Genomic DNA, 20,905 nt, shown 5'->3' with positions numbered 1-20,905 from the left:
CACATTACAGACAAAAACCCGCCTTCTCCACATGCTTGTCCTAGTTTTCCTTCCTGAATTCAGTGTCTTAAAGTATCTGGTTTTACAATTTCTCTGATGTTTACATAAGAAAACAAGTAAGCGGTTATATTCGTTTTCCCAAGCTGCTACGACAGGCCACAGTCGTGGTGGACAGGAATGAAGAGAGTAATGGAAAAACATCAAATCCCATGAAAAGGCAGACGTTTAGGCCTGTAGATTAATTCAGCAAAGCCTCTGCTGTTCCTTTTCTCACCTGAGTTTCCTCCAATAAGTGGAACAAAATACCGCCTTGGGGACCACAGCCCAGCCACATTCACTGCAGTACAGGATAGTGTTAAATAAAAACGTGCCCTGAACCTGACACACCAAAGTCTTATGTGAATAAAACATACACAAACACTGCCTCATACAGAGAATGACAATAATGAGGGCAGATTTTGTACATGACGTGCAGACTCCGTCTCAGTGACTTACATAAATGAAAGGAATTCAACATAAAATCACACCCTACCCTCAAAATCAACTGCCGTTAATGGCCCTCCCCCATCCCCTGCTTCCCTAGAACTACCTCCAGTCCCCACCATTGCTCCTGACCAAGGGATCCCCTCCCCTTAAAAATGCCATGTGTTTATGCGGTTACGCTCTTCTACTTTCAATTTCCGAGCACTCTCTTTATTTTGTTCTGTCAAAGGACAAGGAAGGAGAAACGCAGTTCGGTGACGCTAAACTCACACTCATCTGTATTACCTGGGGTACAAAAGGGGTCTACCTCCCCTACTTTTTTTTTAATAGCATTGTCCCTAATGAGTCAGTTCCTTCTTTTTAATATTAAGTAGTATTCAACGTCACAATATTATGTCAGTAACCTGCAATCCTTCAAATTCTCCCTTCTGGTGGAATTTAAAACCCTTCTCTGCAGTTCCAGAGTACTGATACAAGGCCAACCGAGACAGTCTCATTTCAAAGTGTAGGCTGCCACCTACTGGCTGAGCGCTTCTCAACATCCAGCTCTCCCCAGAAAGTGAATCAATCCCTCACAAGAGGTTTGCTTGCTATGTCATTCAATGCAATGTATTCAACTATATCAGCATAATCTTTTTCATTCTTTTCAATACAAAGTCTTTAAACAAAAAGGATTTACTGTATAGCACAAGGAACTATACTGAATATCTTGTAATAAACTATAATGAAAAAGAATCAAAAAAATATAGATTTGTACATATAAATATGTACAACGGAACCATTCTGCTGTACACCTGAAACTAACACAATATTGTAAATCAGCTATACTTCAAAAATTTTTTAAGTTAAGTAAATACAAATTTTTTTAACTTCAAAAAGAGACTACCGGGCTTCCCTGGTGGCGCAGTGGTTGAGAGTCCGCCTGCTGATGCAGGGGACGCAGGTTCGTGCCCCGGTCCGGGAGGATCCCACATGCTGCAGAGCGGCTGGGCCCGTGAGCCATGGCCGCTGGGGCTGCGCATCCGGAGCCTGTGCTCCGCAACGGGAGAGGCCACAACGGTGAGAGGCCCGCGTACCACAAAAAAAAAAAAGAGAGAGAGAGAGACTACCAAGCCAAGCATGCTTGTGTATAGCTTAAAATTCTCAGCCTATACTCAAAAGAGCAGAGCATTATTTTTAAAAGATGTGCTATTTCTTAAATATACAAAAAGTTCTGTTTGGATAGATTTCTCTTCACCATTTCCTTTGTTCTTCACTCCTGAAAACGGAAGCTCATTTCCTCTTAGAGAAAGTGTTGGTGATTTCATTGTTCGTATTGATCAACCTGGAATTATTCAAAATTTGAATTCATAGTCCTAAAGCTAGTGTAAAAATTCACAACAGCTGCTGACAATAAAGCTAAGAATTAATTTAGCTGTTAATTAGCCCAACCCTTTGTCATGCAGACATAAATCTTCCAGCACCTTCTATGAGCAGTGGAGTTTTTCTAGTGAGAGCTAGTTTCTCCCTGTTTTAAGCTTTTTAAAGAAAATCAGACCAACTAAAAATCACTAAAGGGAGATAAGGAAACCCCCTTTCAGAGGCAGCAGCCACTGTCTTGGTGACAGAGTGAGGGGTAAATACACTCAACAACATTCACTCAATAAGTACTGCATGATGCTATATTAGGAGCTAGGGATGAACCCACGATTTAAATGTCTATTTCCTTTGAGAAGTTGTCTGGTACAGAGATCTCGTGGGAAGACAATTACAATAATTTGCAATATGTAAAAGATGTAAAATCTGGACAGTGATAAAGTAGTGACTGAAGGTGAAATAGGAGTTTCCCAGGGAATCAGATGGGGAAGAGAGATCCAGATAGCATGTGCAAAGGAAGAGAGATGAAAAACACAAGGGCTTAGGGAAAACGTCCCATAGTTCAATATTAATGAATAAAGTGAATGAGGCCAGGTATGTAGGGAGGGAGCAGATCTCAAAGTCTTTTGCATATTCTGCCAAGAAATGTGCATTTCAGCACGAGCACACTGGCAACAGGCAGTGACTGAAGGGAGGGCGATTACTAAGAAAAGCAGTGAAACTGTGCGAGCAGGGATGATTAGGGATCTGAAACGAAACTCCAGGGCAGTGAGAACGGAAAGGAGAGGCCATATTAAAGACAAACTCTACACAGGGAGCTATACTCAATATTTTGTAATAACTTGTAAGGGAAAAGAATCTGAAAAGAATATATATATTTTTTACACATATATATATATGTGTAACTGAATCAGTTTGCTGTACACCTGAAACTAACACAACATTGTAAGTCAACTATACTTCAATAAAAAAATAATAAAGTAAAAAATAAATTTTTAAAAGTAACATTCTAGGAATTTTGCTGGTAGTGCAGTGGTTAAGAATCCACCTGCCAATGCAGGGGACACGGGTTCAAGCCCTGGTCCAGGAAGACCCCACATGCCTCAGAGCAACTAAGCCCGTGCACCACAACTACTGAGCCTGCACTCTAGGGCCTGTGCTCTGCAACAATGAGAAATGACCACAATGAGAAGCCCACGCACCGCAACAAAGAGTAGCCCCTGCTCACCGCAACTAGAGAAAGCCCGCACATAGCAATGAAGACCCAACACAGCCAAATAATAAATAAATAAATTCATTTCTTTTTAAAATGTAAAAGTAACATTCTAAATTGAAAAAGAAAAAAAGACAAACTCTGAAGATAAAATTGTAGGACCTGACTGGACATGGAGAATGAGAAAGAGAGAAGTGAATGGTGGTATACTCACCAAGATAGGAAATGTAGTAGGAGGCATGGATTTGCTGGAGGATATAATAAATTCAGCTGAGTTTGAAAAGTTTGGAAACACTGAGTCTAAAAGGACTCGAACACCGAGGAGAAGATTGTGGAGGGGTGGGGGACTGAATCCACAGAGATGAAGCTCAGGGCAGAGGTCTAGACCAGAGATAGAAACTCGGAAGTCGCTAGTGTGTGAGCACAGGTGACAGGAATGAAATGTCCTGGATGAGAACCTGGGCAGAAGCCAACAGAAGACCTGCCAGCTTTGTAAAGCACGTGGCATGCCACCACGCTGGCTCAGGCAGGGCAAAACAGTGAGGGCTAGAAACTGCTCAGCGTAGATACAGATAAGACTAGTTACAAAAGTGTAATCTGGGACTTCCCTGGTGGCTCAGTGGCTAAGACTGCGCCTGCCAATGCAGGGGACACGGGTTCAAGCCCTGCTCCGGGAAGATCCCACATGCTGTGCAGCAACTAACCCCGTGTGCCACAACTACTGAGCTTGTGCTCTAGAGCCGGCTAGCCACAACTACTGAGCAGGCCCGTGCACCTAGAGCCCATGTTCCACAACAAGAGAAGCCACCGCAATGAGAAGCCCGCGCAACGAAGAGTAGCCCCCGCTCGCTGCAAGTAGAGAAAGCCTGTGCGCAGCAATGAAGACCCAAGGCAGACACAATTAATTAATTATTTTTTAAAAAGTGTAATCCAACTTTTGGTTTCCAGTCCCACATGTAAGGAGCTTGGCAGTCGCCACTCCATCCTAACAAGTAAAAAGCTCAACAGACTAAAATCGACAACTCTTCTTGGATCCTTAGAGAGGTGAGGACATAGGGCAAACCACTGCCCCCAAGACTGGAGAGACAGATGGGTGAATGCAGGGAATCTCAACTTTCCAGAGCTGGGGCAGGAAACCTGGGCTGTAACTGATGAATTGCTGGAGGTTCTGTGTGGACAAGCCTGAGAGTTAAAACCTCCAGGGACCAAGTTGCAGGGGCTCCCCACAATTTTGTGAGGCTTACCTCCAGGAGCTCAATCAGGTTTCCACAGTAAATGTTGGAGAAAACCCCCTCGTGCTTCCAGCAAGGGAAGTGAACAAGCAACCATTCTGAAATATGCCAGAGCACTTCCCTCCTTAAGTAATAGTCATATAAAACTAGTTAACCAGAGCCCAACCTACTGGGTATCATCAGAACCTAACTGACCTGGGGGAAGGGAAATACCCAACTCCAGCTCACTCTAACAACCCCGTCCTACCTGAGGCAGGGAGAAAAAACTGAGAAATGTTTGTGAAGTTCACAGTCCAGGGGCACAGGCTCACTAAAGACAAACCTCATCCTAGGATTAGAGAACACTTGCCCTCTCCCCACACCTCACCACCACATCCCTGAAGGCCTATTTACAGCAGTTACCCAGTGCATCACGTCTGGCTATCAAGAAAAAAATTACAAGGCACATCAAAAGGCAAAAGACACATTTGAAGAGATAGAGCAAGCATTATTACCAGACGTGGCAGGGATGCTGGAATTATCAGACTGAGAATTTAAATGATTAATATGCTAAGGTCTCTAATGGATAAAGTAGACAGCATGCAAGAACAGATGGGCAATGTAAACAGAGATGAAAATCCTAAGAAAAAAAAAAAGCATAGTTCTATGCTTTAAATATTAGTTAATATATATAAATATATTCAAATATGTCTAGAAGTGTCAACAATACCAAGATACATACAGTGGTTTTCTCTAGGTTATCTCTGGTAGTTTGGGCAATTTTTATTTTCTTCTTTACGCTTTTCTACATCTTCCAAATTTTCTACGATGCATATGCATTTTGAAATCGAATGTATGAAGGTTTTTTTTGTTTTGTTTTGTTTTTTTCTTGTGGTGCGCGGGACTCTCACTGTTGTGGCGTCTCCCGTTGCGGAGCACAGGCTCCAGACGCACAGGCTCAGCGGCCATGGCTCACGGGCCCAGCCGCTTCGCGGCATGTGGGATCCTCCCGGACCAGGGAACGAACCCGCGTCCCCTGCATCGGCAGGCAGACTCTCAACCACTGTGCCACCAGGGAAGCCCAAGGTTTTTAATTTCTTTTTTACGATCTAAAATCTCTAGGAGTCAGAATTAGCTGGAGAGAACTGAGACAGTTTGAGATAGCTGAGACTGGTCCAAGTATCTCAAACTCTAAAGAGCTGTTAAAATAGACAGCTAGGAGAAAGCAGAGGGACAGGACCCAGAAAAATGAAACTGCTGTAAAGGAAGGGAAAAGAACAACCTGAGAGTTCCTGCTAAGTGGGATGGGACACTTGATTTCCCGGATTCAACTGTGGTTTCCTGGATGCAAGTATAACCTCAGAGAAGAGTGCAACAAGAAGGAACAACAGTTAGAAAAAAAAAAAATCTTAAGGCCCCTCACTCCTTACTGCACACAGGAGATTTACAGGACAGCGGCAAAGGTCAGACAGTAGGCAGATGTCGACTCCACCCCAAACTTAACTGCTTTGATTTCCACAGTAGATAAAGCTGAGGAAAAACAAGAAAGGTCAAAGCACCTCAAAGTCACCCGTCACAGAAAGAGGTTGAAACACATTCCTTACAGAGGAATATGCATTCTATGATGGTTTTAAGTCTGAGGCAAATGAAATGAGTGAAAGCAATAGGCGGAAATGGATCAATGCCAGGCAAAAGGCACAGATTGGTGGGGATGAAACATGTGGAAGGATAATGTGATGGTTAATGCCAGGTGTCCACTTGGCAAGGTGATGGTGCCTGGCTGTCAGATCCCAGTCTAAGATATTGCTGTGATGGTATTTTTAGATGTGATTAACATTTACATCAGTAGACTTTAAGTAAAGCAGATCATCCTTCTTAATGTGCATGGGCTTCATCCAATCACTTGAAGGCCTTAGAAGAAAAGACTAAGGTTTCCCAAACAAGAAAACATCTGTCCTGAAGCCTGCCTCGTTTTCCAGCCTGCTGGCTTGCCCTGCAGATTTCAGATTTGCAAGCCCCACAATGGTGTAAGCCAGTTCCTTAAAATATAAATCTCTCTTTCTCACTTTCTCTCTCACTTTCTCTCTCTCAATATAGATATAAGTCTAGGTATAAATATAGATATAAGTATAAATATAGATAGATACAGATATATAATACATATACACACACATATCTATACACACATAGATATATCCTAATGGTTCGATTTCTCTGGAGAATCCTATTGCAGATAATAGAAGATGAAATCTATTAACAGAGACCAATAGGGCAGAACCTTGAACTAGACGCAATGGGACTGAAATGGGCTAAGGTAGGGGACTTCCCTGGCGGTCCAGTGGTTAAGACTCTGTGCTCCCACTGCAGAGGGCGTGGGTTCAATCCCTGGTTGAGGAACTAAGGTCCTCCACGCCCCACAGCGTGGCCAAAACAAAAAACAGCAAAAAAGAGTAATCCATGTTCTTGGGGTTGGGGCTTTCCTGGTGGTCCAGTGGTTAAGAATCTGCTTTCCAATGCAGGGGACGTGGGTTTGATCCCCAATCGGGTAACTAAGATTCCACATGCCACGGGGCAACTAAGCCCATGGGCCGCAACTACTGAGCCCACGCCACAACTAGGGAGAACCCCGCGTGCTGCAATGAAAGATCCCATGTGCCACAACTAAGACCTGATGCAACCAACTAAATTTAATTAATTAGTTAATTTTAAAAAAACAAAAGAAAGCGGCTAAGGTAGACGGCAATAAGAGGTCAAAGATTCCCAGAGCATGAAGGACATGACAAACAGTGTATTTAATGAAGACTATTTTGGAATCTATAATATGTATAATATGAACTAGATCAGAGGGAAGCTACAGTTAGAACACGCTTGGAGAAATCTAAGCCAAAGGAGTCTGTGGGTGGCCGTGGAAACCAAAGGAACCCATCTGTACAATAAGGATACGGCAAACATTTCAACAGGCAAACTTTGTATTTTCAAGATCTTTAAGTAAAAGTTCTACAGCAATACTGTTCATATATAAAGATACTAACTTACCATACTTGTCTCGCAAGCCAACAGTACATCTAAAGACTCCACCAAAGGCAACATCTTCACCAAATATTACTGAAAAACAATGTTTAAAAAACACATTGTATTTAATAATCCCTAAATGATACTAACAATGAGAACTAAGTAATTTAAATGTTTACATTTTCAATTAGAAAACAGGAATGGACCACAGATCTAAATCAAGGTTTCCCAATTTCGGTATCAGGGACACTTTGGACTGGTTAATTCTTTTGTCATAGTGGCCTGTCCTGTGCATTGCAGACACAGAGCAGCACCCCGGGTCTCTATCCAGTGGATGACAGTGACCCCACACAGAGCTGTAACAGCCTCAAGTTTGTCTCCAGACATTATTAACTGTGAGGGGAGGAGGGGGGATTAAAATCCCCAGTTGAGAAAGAAACACAGATCTGGAATCTCATCTTGTTTTACCCATGAAGCAAACGAGGCCAGAAAAGTAGTAAAGTAACTTAGCAAGTCAGAAAGCAAGAGGCAGACCTGTGACTCACACGCCAGGCTCCTGAGTCCCTGAGCAGCGTTTTTGTTTTTGTTGTTGTTGTTGTTGTTGTTTTAAATACACGACATACAATGAGAGTCAGCAATCGAAGAGCTAAAGGAACAGCATTTCAAGCTGAGAGAACAGTCACAAATAGGAAAGTGGCAGATTGCGTGAAAGAGAAAGGAGGCAAGTATGACGGATGTAAGGAACGAGGCAAAGAATAGTATAGGTGAAAACTGAGGGGCACCTCGTAGTAAGGCAAAGAGAACCAAACAACGGGTGTTCACAAAGCTGAATTCTAGTCCCATTAAGGCACCTCATCGGCTTCGTGGACCTCAGGAAAATAACTCACCCTTCTCTACGGGGCTACATCAGTCATTCTCGGTCAAAACAAAGGAAGGTCTAACCATCCACTAGTCCAGCTCTCACTTCCTCCTAAAAATGAACCTGTTTTTCACTTGACCTTAAAACCAGAGATTCCCAAGTGGAAACCCAAGGTACACTAAATATACATAGGAAGTCAAGTCAGTCAAATGTAGAAAATACACAGTGGGACAACTGGCTTTATAGCAATAATTTAATTGAATAAGATAAAGTTACTTATAAAGTTAATTATAAATATTACAGTTATTTCCCAAAAAATCTTACAAGTTGAATGACAACGTATCCCAAAGGAAAGCACAGAATCAAACCTTCATTTTATAAATAGATAGCTGAACGAAGTGGTATTTTCCATTTTTTTCTACATGCTAGAGAAACAGCAGTACTTATTCAAAAAACCCAGAAGGTATTAATGTAATATAAGGACCACACATACTGTGGGAGAAAGTTAACTTAATGATGCCAGATATACGTGCGAACTAATTCATAATAAGAGGATTAAAAAATGTGTTTAAATATCATAATTTGATTATTTAGCCTTAAGCATTTGTTCAGGTCTTTTAAAAATTTCAAGTGGATATAATGTTACCCATTGAGCTCCAGACAAATATTTCTAGCAAATCTTCAATTCGGAATTAACACAACTACCACAGTCAAGCACAAAGGAAGTTTACCTGCAGTAGGGTCTTTGGCCAGTGAGTTATCTAAGGCACTTGTTACTGCCTGGAAGAGATTCATTTTCTGAGTTTGCCCTGTGAAAATTAAAAAAAAAAGAAAGAAAATTCATGCATTGTAACATATGTAAAAAATAACCAGTTTCTTAACTGTTGATTAAAATTTAATTAAAGTCAAGGTAGATGGGACTTCCCTAGTGGCACAGTGGTTAAGAATCCGCCTGCCAATGCAGGGGACACAGGTTCAAGCCCTGGTCCAGGAAGATCCCACCTGCCGCGGAGCAACTAAGCCCGTGTGCCACAACTACTGAGCCTGCACTCTAAGAGCCCTCGAGCCACAACTACTGAGACCATGTTCCACAACTACTGAAGCCCACGCGCTCTGGGACTCACGTGCCGCAACTACGGAGCCCACATGCTGCAATTACTGAAGCCCACGCACCTAGAGCCCATGCTGCCCAACAAGAGAAGCCGCCGCAATGAGAAGCCCATGCACTGCAACAAAGAGTAGACCCCGCTCGCTGTAACTAGAGAAAGCCCACATGCAGCGAGACCCAGTGCAGCCAAAAAAATTAAATTTAACTTAATTTAATTTAACAAAATTAAAAAAAAATAAAGTCAAGGTAGAAAGAAAGGTATAGAATATATTACGCAAATTTACTGAATTATTTACAATGATGCAGGCTCTGTAGAGGATACAAAAGCAATACAAACTTTAAGACGCTTGTTGAAGAGGCAAAATTTAAACATATTAAACAATTTTAAAACGAGTATAAAAAAAAGGAGGAAGGAACATGACAAAGTTGAACGAATGTGTGTAGACAATAAATAAAAGCTATGGAAAGTCAGAAAAGGGAAGCAGCCAGAGTGGTAGCGGTCTGGGAAGACGCCCTGGATGAATCTTAGGAACATAAGCCATAACAAATACACGTGACCAATGTCATGTGTTAAATGTGCCAATAAGAACAAATGGTCATGGGCCACAGAACAGTGAGGAAGGCTAAAAAAGCTGCAGTGCCCAGAACTGCTGGGGTATGGAGAACTCTATAACCCCATGCCTAAGCACACCAGCTTGGCCCTTCCTATTTCTTATTGCTCAAGCAGAACCTCTGTGAGCCAATCTCTATCTCCCTAAATGGGTTGCTGAGAGGATTAAATGGAACAATACAGGTAAAGCACTTAGAACAGTACGAGAGACAGTGAGTGTTGAATCAATATTAGCATTAATTGTCAGACTCTGGTCTGTGAATGTGGCCTTCATCTGGACCTTGGCATTATTCTGATGCCAAGGTATGCCAATGGTATAAAGCTTTATGTGATAAAGTTCCAAATGTTGGAATTCAGAAATACCATGATTTTAGGGCTTTGGTTTAAGCCTCGGTGCTGCCCAGTGCCCACAATCGTCCCAGAACTGTAGGGTCAGATCATCCACAAAAGCACTACTCAGAGCAGAAAAGGCTTCTGCCTGAACCTTCTCTGTACACAGGACCCGTCTTCATGTTACTGCCTGATCCATGCACCTTAACCCATAGCCATGCTGATATCAAATCCCTCCAACACCTGCTGCCTACCCTGACTACTGGCCCATCTTACCTCTGTGAACCCCAGTGGCCTGTGCATCCCAAAAGCCAAGGTCTAATTCCCAGGGTGGGTCACAACCATGACTGCTGTTGCCGTCAACCCTGCAGCCCAGAGACACTGATCAGCCATCCTTTTCCTGGAGGCCCATCCCTGGAGTGCCCTGGCTCCACAGCAGGCTCTGACCTAGGACACCTGCGACCTTCCATCTTCCCCGCCTTCTGATTCTCTGTCCAGCTCTGGGCTCCCACCTGTCTCTGATCCTTTCCACACTGTTTAATACCCAGGCTACAGGTCTCAGCGATACCCAGTCAGATCTGCCCTGATGCCCTCTGAGCCCAGAATAAAGCCTGGTTCTACTCTTATTTCTGGTGTAGAGAATAGGAATTTATTCAAGAAATCACTGTCATATCACCATCACACCCCATGTCCATAATTACTTCATAATGTATTTTTCTTAAAGGCTAAGCCATTTAATAGATACTTTCCTTAAATCCTTCTCCATTCTATAAAAACTCTTAGAAGGGTTGACTGGTGCCCAGCATCAGATGATAATCGTTTAGGGTAAACTCTTTTCCCAACCACCGTGACATTCCCACTCCTTCACCTCTTTCATACATTTCCTGAAGTAAGATTTTTATCTAGGAAAATCTAATGAGGATTTTCATAGCTAAGACTCTAGGGAGGATGAAACTGCCGAAACATCTAAACTGGTACTTATTTCAAGTCTGCTGACCGTTTGAATTAATACTGAACGCCTCTAAGACATCTCATCTCACTGCTGCTTGGCAAGTTTCCAGTAAGGAGGAAGCAAAGACTTTAATAATAAAAATCAAACAGAGTGAATCTGAAAAGTATTGCTTGATAACCACAAAGAATTTGTTCATCTTGTATGAAAATAATTTACAAGTAAGGGTATCTAAAGGTTATATTTCCACGTGAACACATAATCTTTCCCTCCTGAATACTTTTTTTTTTTCAAACAAAGTCAGAATTTTGGGGTTTTGGATTAACTGTTATTCTACTAGATGCTTTTAAAAGCTTTAAGTGACAATTTTTAGTAGAACAACATCTACTTGTGATTCTTTTTTAATTTGCAGTGTGATTTATGGATGGGTCTGAAAGAAATCACAAGTTATTCAGAGGTAACATCATTTAAATATTTATTTTCCTTAGAATTACTTATTTTCCTGGGGGTTACACCAAAAACTATTGATAAAGTATGCCTAAAGTTCCTTCATGATAAGATAAGCACACCTGGAGCATGTCTAACCAAAGCTGTGCCACTGGTAAGACCTTAAAAAGGAAAAAAGAAAAAGGCCTATGAACACCACTACAAAATTATTAAACCCAGTTGCCAAATCACACAATTACCAGTATCAATAACTGGCTGCAAAATTTCAAAGCCAGACTGACGACTCTTCTTTTCCAGGATAAAAAGTTATAACAAAATGAACATAAATATACACAGCGTGCAATTTCCCAAGCCAAGGATGCAAGCTAAAGGGTACCCATTGGTAAAACGGGGTTTTATGGTTCGAACTGAGCTGCTTACTCAAAACTGTCCTAAGTAGAACACTGTGAAAAACCGGGTCACCATCTGGCCAGTAGGCACATGAAAAGATCTCAACTTCACTAATTATTAGAGAAATGCAAATCAAAACTACAATGCGGTATCACCTCACACCGGTCAGAATGGCCATCATTAAAAAGTCTACAAATAATAAGTGCTGGAGAGGGTGTGGAGAAAAGGAAACCCTCCTACACTGTTGGTGGGAATGTAAATTGGTGCAGCCACTATGGAAAACAGTACGGTGGTTCCTTAAAAAACTAAAAATAGAACTACCATGTGATCCTACAATCCCACTCCTGGACATACATCCAGAGAAAACTCTAATTTGAAAAGATACAGGCACCCCAATGTTCATAGCAGCACTATTTACAACAGCCAAGACATGGAAGCAACCTGAATGCCCATCAACAGAGGAATGGATAAAGAAGATGTGGTACATATATACAATGGAATAGTACTCAGCCATAAAAAAGAATGAAATAATGCCATTTTCAGCAACATGGATCGACCTAGAGATTATCATACTAAGTGAACTCAGTCAGAAAGAGAAAGACAAATACCACATGTTGTCAGTTATATGTGGAATCTAAAATATGCTATAAATGAACTTATTTACAAAACAGAAATAGACTCACAAAGAAAACAAACTTATGGTTACCAAAGTGGAGGGGGGGATAAATTAGGAGTAGACAGCAGATACAAACTACTATATATAAAATAGATAAACAACAAGGTCCTACTGTATAGCATAGGGAACAATATCCAATATCCTGTAATAAACCATAATGGAAAAGAATAAATTTTAATTTTAAATAAAAAATTTTAAAAACCAGGTCATCATCATTGCTGCAAAGACAAAGTGGCATGTTGCTGGGATGTAAGGGACACAATAGAACATAAGGGGGCAGAGGTTCTTAACTGCCTTTGATCAGAGCTATGTGCTCAGCCCTTACAACAGTATCTGACATGCAATAGGTGCTCAATAAATATTTGTTGAGTGAACAGCTGAACAAATAAACCTATGAGGCTGTTTCTTAAAAATTAAAAAATAGGGCTTCCCTGGTGGCGCAGTGGTTGAGAGTCCGCCTGCCGATGCAGGGGACACGGGTTCGTGCCCCGGTCTGGGAAGATCCCACATGCCGCAGAGCGGCTGGGCCCGTGAGCCATGGCCACTGAGCCTGCGCGTCCGGAGCCTGTGTTCCGCAACGGGAGAGGCCACGGCAGTGAGAGGCCCGCGTACCGCAAAAAAAAAAAAAATTAAAAAACAGACAAAGCAAATTGTTCATCAACCACTTAAAAACAAAGGAATGGGATAGGAAAAAATCTACCAGTGTCACAATTCAAAGACAAATTCCAGGCCAAGGGGAGTGGGGGAGAGGCAGTACTGCAGTACCAGTCTGATGAGCAGTACTCAGTTATTCTGAGTAACCATTCCATATGCAGCATGGGGTAGCACTGAAGGGAGAGAGAGGCCATCAGCAGAGCTAGAGCACCTGAGATTTAATGGGTCACACGGGTGCCCCAGGAGCAGCGTCCAGAAATAACCCAGGTCAACAGCAGCCCATGCTGACAGTAAGTGTATCTACACTTAGACCCCAAACAAATACAAATAAATACACAGCTAAGACGTGGATTAGGGTCTACTTCGGAAAACGAAGCTTCCACCAACACATCCAGCGCTGGTTCTGCTCTGGGCTGCCTGGTCCCTGGTGGAGACCTGTGTATCACAGCCCCTCCTCGTTGTGTGCCTCTTAGAAACCCCCGCGTTGAGCACACTGCCTGACACATACATGACAGGCAGTACACGCCTGTTGAAGCACGACGCATGTGTGATTTCCATGGCATAATCTGGCATGAACCACACTGTAAAATGGGAGGATGCCTAAGAAGCTACCTGTTTTCCCCCAGCAAAACCTCTTCCACCCCTCCGGATACCCTACTCTCCAGGAATCTTTTGCTAGGAGCCACGTATATACCTCTACCCCATCCTAACCCCTATTAAAGGGTGTCCCGACCTCTACCCCATAAAGTAAGTTTCGGGGAGAATCCAAGTAACAGGGACAGAACATTTTATATTGAAATGTAAATGAAGGGTCTCCAAACGCAAATGCCTTTTGAAGGTGCCCGTGTTACTGCATATCCACGAAAAGGAAGAAATTAACAGTTCGGGGTGAGGTGGGCTCATGCTAACATCTGCCAACGCATGACGCCCATGGTATGACAACCTGCGGCGCTTCCCTTACCTTTGCTGGCCCTAATCTACTCAGTCTCTATGATTCTTAAATCCATCTATATTGCTGGTTACTCACAAATGGGTTTCTCCAATCCAGACCTCTCCTCTGTGCTCTTGGCTTTTATATCCAACAGCTGTCAGTTCTCCACTTGGGTGTCTTGGGCTTTTCTAACTCAACCAGCACAGAACTGAACTCTTGATGTCCACTCCCAAAACCAGTCTTTCCACTTTAAAAACCGCACTAGATGGCACCTAGGTGCCCAAGCCAGAAACCAAGGAGGCATCCTTGAATGTCCTCCTTTCATCCATTCTATGTATCTAATCCCCTAAATCCTACTTCCATTGGGCTATTGTGAGAATTCAGTGAGATAACTACTATCAAATGTCCCAATATTTAGGGAGCATCTACTCTGCACCGGTTACCTTCCCTCTCCCCTAATTAGGGAGACCTTTCTAGTACAATGGGTGTCAGGCACCAGTAATTGTATGGATTATCTTATTGAGTGCCCCCAGCGACCCTCTGAGGCAGTGCAAATGAGGAAAAAAAAGCTTATGAAAACTAACACACATGGCCAATGTCACAATGCTACGTTGTAAAGTGCGGCTCAAATTCTCTATCACAGCACTGTTACTTGAGGATTAAATGAATCGATACACGCAAGGCACCCAGAATAGCACCTGGCACACGGTGAGCACAGATCAAAGTGTCCGCTCTCATCGTTATCTTCATTCTGTGGGGTACCACGAGAGGTTTGGATGAGCAATGATAAAGTCAGTCAGCACAGGAAACACAGAGTAAGAGGAGAAAAGAGGAAGGACATTCACTGAGGGCAATTCTAAAGAAGATGAGGAAAAGAGACCTGGAGAGAATTCTCTGGCCCCAAGGGTTTCTACCTGTGACGTAGTTGTTTTGGTGCCAGATCAGAACTCACACCACCTTACCTCACTCAGAGTGTTCTATTCCGTCAACACTGCCAATGCTAGAGACTGAATGTTTGTGTCCCCCCAAATGCAGATGTTGAAACTTAATTCCCAATGTGATGGTATTTGGATGTGGGGCCTTTGGGAGGTGAGTATGTCATGAGGGTGGAGCCCTCATGAATAGGATTAGTGCACTTACAAAAGAGACCCCAGAAAGCTCTCTCACCCCTTCCACTATGTGAGGACACAGTGAGAAGATAGATGGCTAAGAACCAAGAAGCAGACCCTCACCAGACACTGAATCATCTGCCAGTGCTGTGACCTTGGACTTCCAGAACTATAAGAAATAAATTTCTGTTGTTTATAAGCCACCCAGTCTATTGGCATTTTTTTTAATATATTTATTTATTTATTTATTTATTTTTGGCCGTGTTGGATCTTCGTTTCTGTGCACAGGCTTTCTCTAGTTGCGGCAAGCGGGGGCTACTCTTCATCGCGGTGTGCGGGCTTCTCATTGTTGTGGCTTCTATTGTTGTGGAGCACAGGGTCTAGACGCGCAGGCTCAGTAGTTGTGGCTCACGGGCTTAGTTGCTCCGCAGCATGTGGGATCTTCCCAGACCAGGGCTCAAACCCGTGTCCCCTGCATTGGCAGGCAGATTCTTAACCACTGCGCCACCAGGGAAGCCCTATTGGCATTTTTGTTACAGCAGCCCAAAAGCACTAAGACATCTCCACACATCCAAAATTTAAGTCACCCTCTCCCTCTCTGAAAACGTGCTTCTCCTCTGCCATCCCTCATTTCTATCAGTGCGACCACCACTTGACCATCCTTTCAGCCTCCCAGGTTGAAAATGTCAAGTCACCTTCGATACACCTTCCCCTGACTGAGCCCCTGCATGCAAAACGGTGCCAGAGCCTCCCAAACATGCCACCATTTCCACTGACACTCACCAAGTTCAAGCTCCTCATGTGGACAATTACAATATCTCTCTGACGCATCTCTCTGCCTCTTTACCTTCCCTTCACCAATCCATTCTATAAACTTGCCCAGTAATATAACACAAGGACATCTCAGGTCACTTTCTTGCCTAAAAACACTCAATGGCCCTCCACCGCCCACAGAACCACATTTGAATCTATATGTAATGCACCGGCGCAGTGAAAGGCACGTTAGAGATATTCAATCTTTCCTTCTCCCCAAACTTTATTCTAGTTTTAGAGGCCTCCATTTACTTTTCCTAACTTGTTTCCCACCCATTTTCGTTCTCCTCCAAATAAACTCACTACTTCCTGTTCCTCATATAAACTCCATGCTTTCTAACCTCTCTTTGCTTACACTGTTCCCAACCCTAAAAATTCTAATACTGGCAAGAAGGCCGTCATCCCATAATACAAAGATTCTTCATTATGCCGTTGATCTTTGAAAGCTGCCTACTGTCCCGTACACAGGACATCCCCGACCACAGTGGCCTTCTCGACTCCTACAGCACATCTCACCCCACCTCAGGGCCTTCACCCTTGGTTGTCCTTGTTTCTTCCTGGAAAACAAGCTTCCACTCTGGTCCTTGCAGAGGTGATTCCTTTATCAATCCTCACCGTGCAGCTTAAATGTCACCTTCTCAGAGTTGACCATGACCACCACTCTATTTAAGGAGTCCGTTTCACGTGTCAAAATAGCCAAAATAAAAGAATAAAAGTTATCTGTAGCACGCATGAAAGGCAGAGAGACAGTAACATAGAAAGGCAGAGAGAGAATAGGTATCTTCATTAGTATGTACAACAGTACGTGTGGGAGACTTTGGCATTAGACACATCTGGGTTCAAATTCTTGTGCTGCTTATCAGACTCGGGCAGGCCACCAACATCTCTACGCCTCAATTTTCTCATCTGTAAAATGAGCATAATATTCTCCAGCTCACAAGGTTACTGTGAGAATTACAGACTGATGTCTACCACAACACCTGGAACAGAGCAGCTGCTCAAGAATGGCAGACAGCATTAGCACTGAGAGAAGAAATAACCCCGTGTACAATTTTTAAAATACACAAAATACCCGAGTGTGTGTGTGTGTGTGTGTGTGTGTGTGAGCGCGCGCTGCAGACACACTCACACGCATGAGCACATACGATTCTGACACCAATTCCAAAGGGCATGTGTCTTTTTAACACATCACCAAGCAAGTCTGCAACACCAGCTGGGTGTCCTATAATTCATCTCAACTCCTACAGATTAAGGGCTCAGCCCTACAAGACCGCCCCTCCCCCAATTCAGATGCCAACACCAAGTGAGGTTGTCACCTGTGCTTCTGACTGACCAGCTTAAGATGGGAGGTTCCCACAGCTCCTCCTTGGGCTTGATTAATTTGCTAGAGCAGTGCACAGAACCCAGAAACATTTTACTTACTAGATCGCTGGTTTATCATAACTATAATAAACTATATATAACTCAGGAGCAGCCAGATGGAAGAGCTGCATAGAGCAAGGCGTGTGGGAGAAGGTGAGGCGCTTCCCTGCTCTCTGAGAATGCCACTCTCTCAGAAGCTGTCTGTTTGGGGCGGGGGGAGGGTTAATTTTTAATTTTTATTGTTTTTGGCCACACTGCGCGGCTTGTGGGATCTTAGTTCCCCCACCAGGGATCAAACCCAGGCCCTTGGCAGTGAAAGCAAGAGTCCTAGCCATGGGACCACCAGGGATTTCCCTCTCCGAAGCCATCTGAACCCTGTCCTTTGAAGTTTTAGGGAGACTTCCCTAGGCATGATTGATTAAATCATTGGCCATTGGCAATTCACTGACCCCTACCCTCCCCAGAGGGTAGGTCAGAAGGGTGGGACTGAAAGTTCCAAACCTCTAAGCACATGGGTCACCAGCCCCCGTCCTTAGGTGACTTAGGGGCTTTACCAAAAGTCAACAGTAACATAACTAAAGACACCTTTATTGCTCTCATCATGCGAATTTTCAAGAGTTCTGTGCCAGGAACAGAACAAAGACCAAATATGTATTTCTTACTACAAATCACAGTATCACAGTACACCTGTGATTTTAGCATGACACCCAGTACTCACACTCTCACACCTCAAATAGAAGTATGAACTGGTAATTTGAACTATGCATTAAAAATCCATTAAAGTGTTCATATCTTCGAATCAGAAATCTTATCCCTGGGACTTTATCCTAAAGAAATAATCTCAGATACAGTAAAAGATACCTGAAATGTTTCTATCTGCATTATTTACAACACAGCAAAACTGTAACAACAAAAGCATAAAGGTAATTATTAAAAGTTTCCATTTACTTACCGAGTGCTTCTTAGTAGTCAGAGACTGTGTTAAGTACATTATGCACGTTATCCTTATTTAGTCCTCATAACAACCTTCCAAATTAGATATTATTAACTCCTTATAAAGAAATTGAGGTTCATGGAGGCTAAGTGATGAGTTTAAAGTTATAGGTAACAGTGTGAAGATGGAACCTAGCCTAATCTGATTTTAGAGCCAAGATTTTAACCACTGAATTATACAGTGTTTCTGCTCGACGGAACACGTCTTTTTTTTTTTTTTTTTGGCCATGCCACATGGCTTGTGGGATCTTAGTCTCCCAACCAGGGATAGAACCTGGGCACTCGGCAGTGAAAACATGGAGTCCTAACCACTGGACCGCCCAGGGAATTCCCAGGACATGTCTTCTTCCAAAGAAGGTTACAAAAACTATATAACAATATGGGAAAATGCTTCTGATTAAATAATGCAAATTGTATCTGTATTAAAACTACAATTAGGGGAAACTTTTATTCCACTCATTTTATTAGTGGAATACATTAATTCCACTAAACTGAAAGGAAATACTTAAAGGATACACCCCAAAATATTAGCAATATTTACAGTGGTGGGTGGTGAGATTACTTTCTTTTTTTGCTTTTTTCTATTATCCAAAATATCTGTGATATGCTTTTATTATTGTTATAATTAGAACAAACATTTTATTATCATTTTACTCAAGTTTTAGTAATTTCGTAATTATGGAAGGAGGTTAAGAAGACCTATGCTCTATTTCTCAAGTATCGGGCTAAAGTTTCTTTGCTTTGAAGACAGAATTCAAGGTCCATCTTGTTGAATAGAAAAAGTCGCTATTCGCCTTTATGGTGTCTACTATTTCACAGAACCGGAACACCTCTTAGTAAATAGTTTCCACATGCAGTTTAGCACATCGTTTAGAATGGAAGCTCTGGAATCTGAACAATTAGATTCCAAAGCTGATGCTACCACTAACTTATCTGTGTAATCCAGGACAAACCATCTCAAGACCTCATTTAACTTAACTGGGAATAACAACATTACCTACCTCTTAAGGTTGTCCTAAGCATCAAATGAGAGGATGAATGTAAACTTCTCAGCCCATGCCTGCCTGTGGTAAGTGCTCAATAAATGTTCATTTTTATTACTCACAAGCAAATACTGGCACACTTCCCAAAATGTCAACTCTAGCATGTGAGAAGTTATTAGCCAAGGAAAAGGTAGCTGTTTTCTCATTGTTTCCAATGTTCTGATGATAGACACTGGATCTGTTGGAGATTACAGAAAACTCGCAGAAGAAACCGTAAATGTTATGCAACTGTCATACCGTGAGGCGTGAGAGGTGCTACGTGTCTGCTGCCGTTGGAAGCACTTGAAGGCTTCCTCTGCCCATCACCTACATCGTCACCTACATCGCTTACCCCTCCTTGGCTAAGTGGCAGCCTAGCCCAGCACAAGCTTAGTACTAGGCTCAGATAGGAAGCTGGATGTTTTCTGTGACCTTGGGGAAATCAATTCAGTTACTTTAGTCCCTCCGTTTTCTCTTACCTACTAAAGCAAAAAAAAGGGGAGGGGCGCTTTATTTATTTATTTTTTTTAACATACCGATGCCTGTACTTTGTGGCCCAGCAATGGGCAAGCTGGGGCAACTCTGGGGGTCGGGGGGCACTTGGGAAAGCAAGGATAGAGAACGGAGAAAGGGAGGCTGTCCCTGGCACCACCCCTCCACCCCCAGGCCCTCGCACACCTGGTGTGCCTTGTCACCCATCTCGAGGGTGCCGAGGGGCTGCCTCTCGAGGGTTGAGTAGGCACAAAAATGGAGCAAGGAGGAAATCACAGTCAGACCCTAAGGTAGAACAAGGCTCCGGAGGGCAGTGCAGGGATTATGCCGGGAGGCAAGGAGGTCAGCCCGACGGACCCCGCCCAGAACAGGCAGGGCGGCACCCGTTATGACCTCCCGCGGGCCTGGGAGTCTGGGTTGCGCGGGAGCGGACAGGGCAGCCGCTAGCTCACCGTACTCCAGTGGCTCCGGGTCAGGCTGGAAAGTGAAGTGAGCCACCTGCCGCCTCTGGGCCGCATCCCCGTCGGCCGAGGCGGGCTGCAGGAAGCCCCGCGGCAGCCCCGCGCCACGCAGCCGGCGCCAGTGTCCCTCGGCCCCGGCCGCGCGGAGCCGCAGTAGCCTGCCAACCGTCACCGCCGTCGCCGCCATCCCCACACGCCGCCGAGGTTTGCAGGCTGCGCCGCGGCCCGCTGCCGGCAGGGAGGGCGGAGCGCCGAGGCGGCTTCCACACTGGGTGGACCGAAGGGGCGGCCCCGTGAAGCGAACCAATCGGAGCTCGGAATTCGGGGGTGGGAAAGGCGACGAGAAGAGCCAGCAGTGTTTGCCCGTTGTGCGCATGCGGAAAAGGGGCAGGTGAGCTCCAATGAGATTGTTCCTGGAGGCGGA

At 43.6% G+C, this 20,905-nt stretch overlaps 1 protein-coding gene across 5 annotated transcripts in view; it reads right to left on the bottom strand.

The window, feature by feature from the left end:
- BCKDHB (branched chain keto acid dehydrogenase E1 subunit beta) overlaps positions 1-20,668 on the bottom strand; it is a gene marked incomplete at its 5' end in the record, with an annotated part of 288,838 nt that extends 268,170 nt beyond the window's left edge. For all 5 annotated transcript variants that reach the window (XR_014297651.1, XM_082669419.1, XM_082669422.1 and 2 more), the window contains 3 exons: positions 7,300-7,368; positions 8,866-8,943; positions 20,473-20,668. Coding sequence is in view for 4 of the 5 variants with exons in the window: in XM_082669419.1 (XP_082525545.1) it covers positions 7,300-7,368; positions 8,866-8,943; positions 20,473-20,668 (343 nt within the window). The remainder of the gene's footprint in view (positions 1-7,299; positions 7,369-8,865; positions 8,944-20,472) is intronic.
- Between the last annotated feature and the right edge of the window lie 237 nt (positions 20,669-20,905).

Source organism: Grampus griseus (genome assembly GCF_964374135.1).
Source record: "Grampus griseus genome assembly, chromosome: 13".
NCBI classification, from domain to species: Eukaryota; Metazoa; Chordata; class Mammalia; order Artiodactyla; family Delphinidae; genus Grampus; species Grampus griseus.
This window is presented reverse-complemented; position numbering and strand designations above follow the sequence as displayed.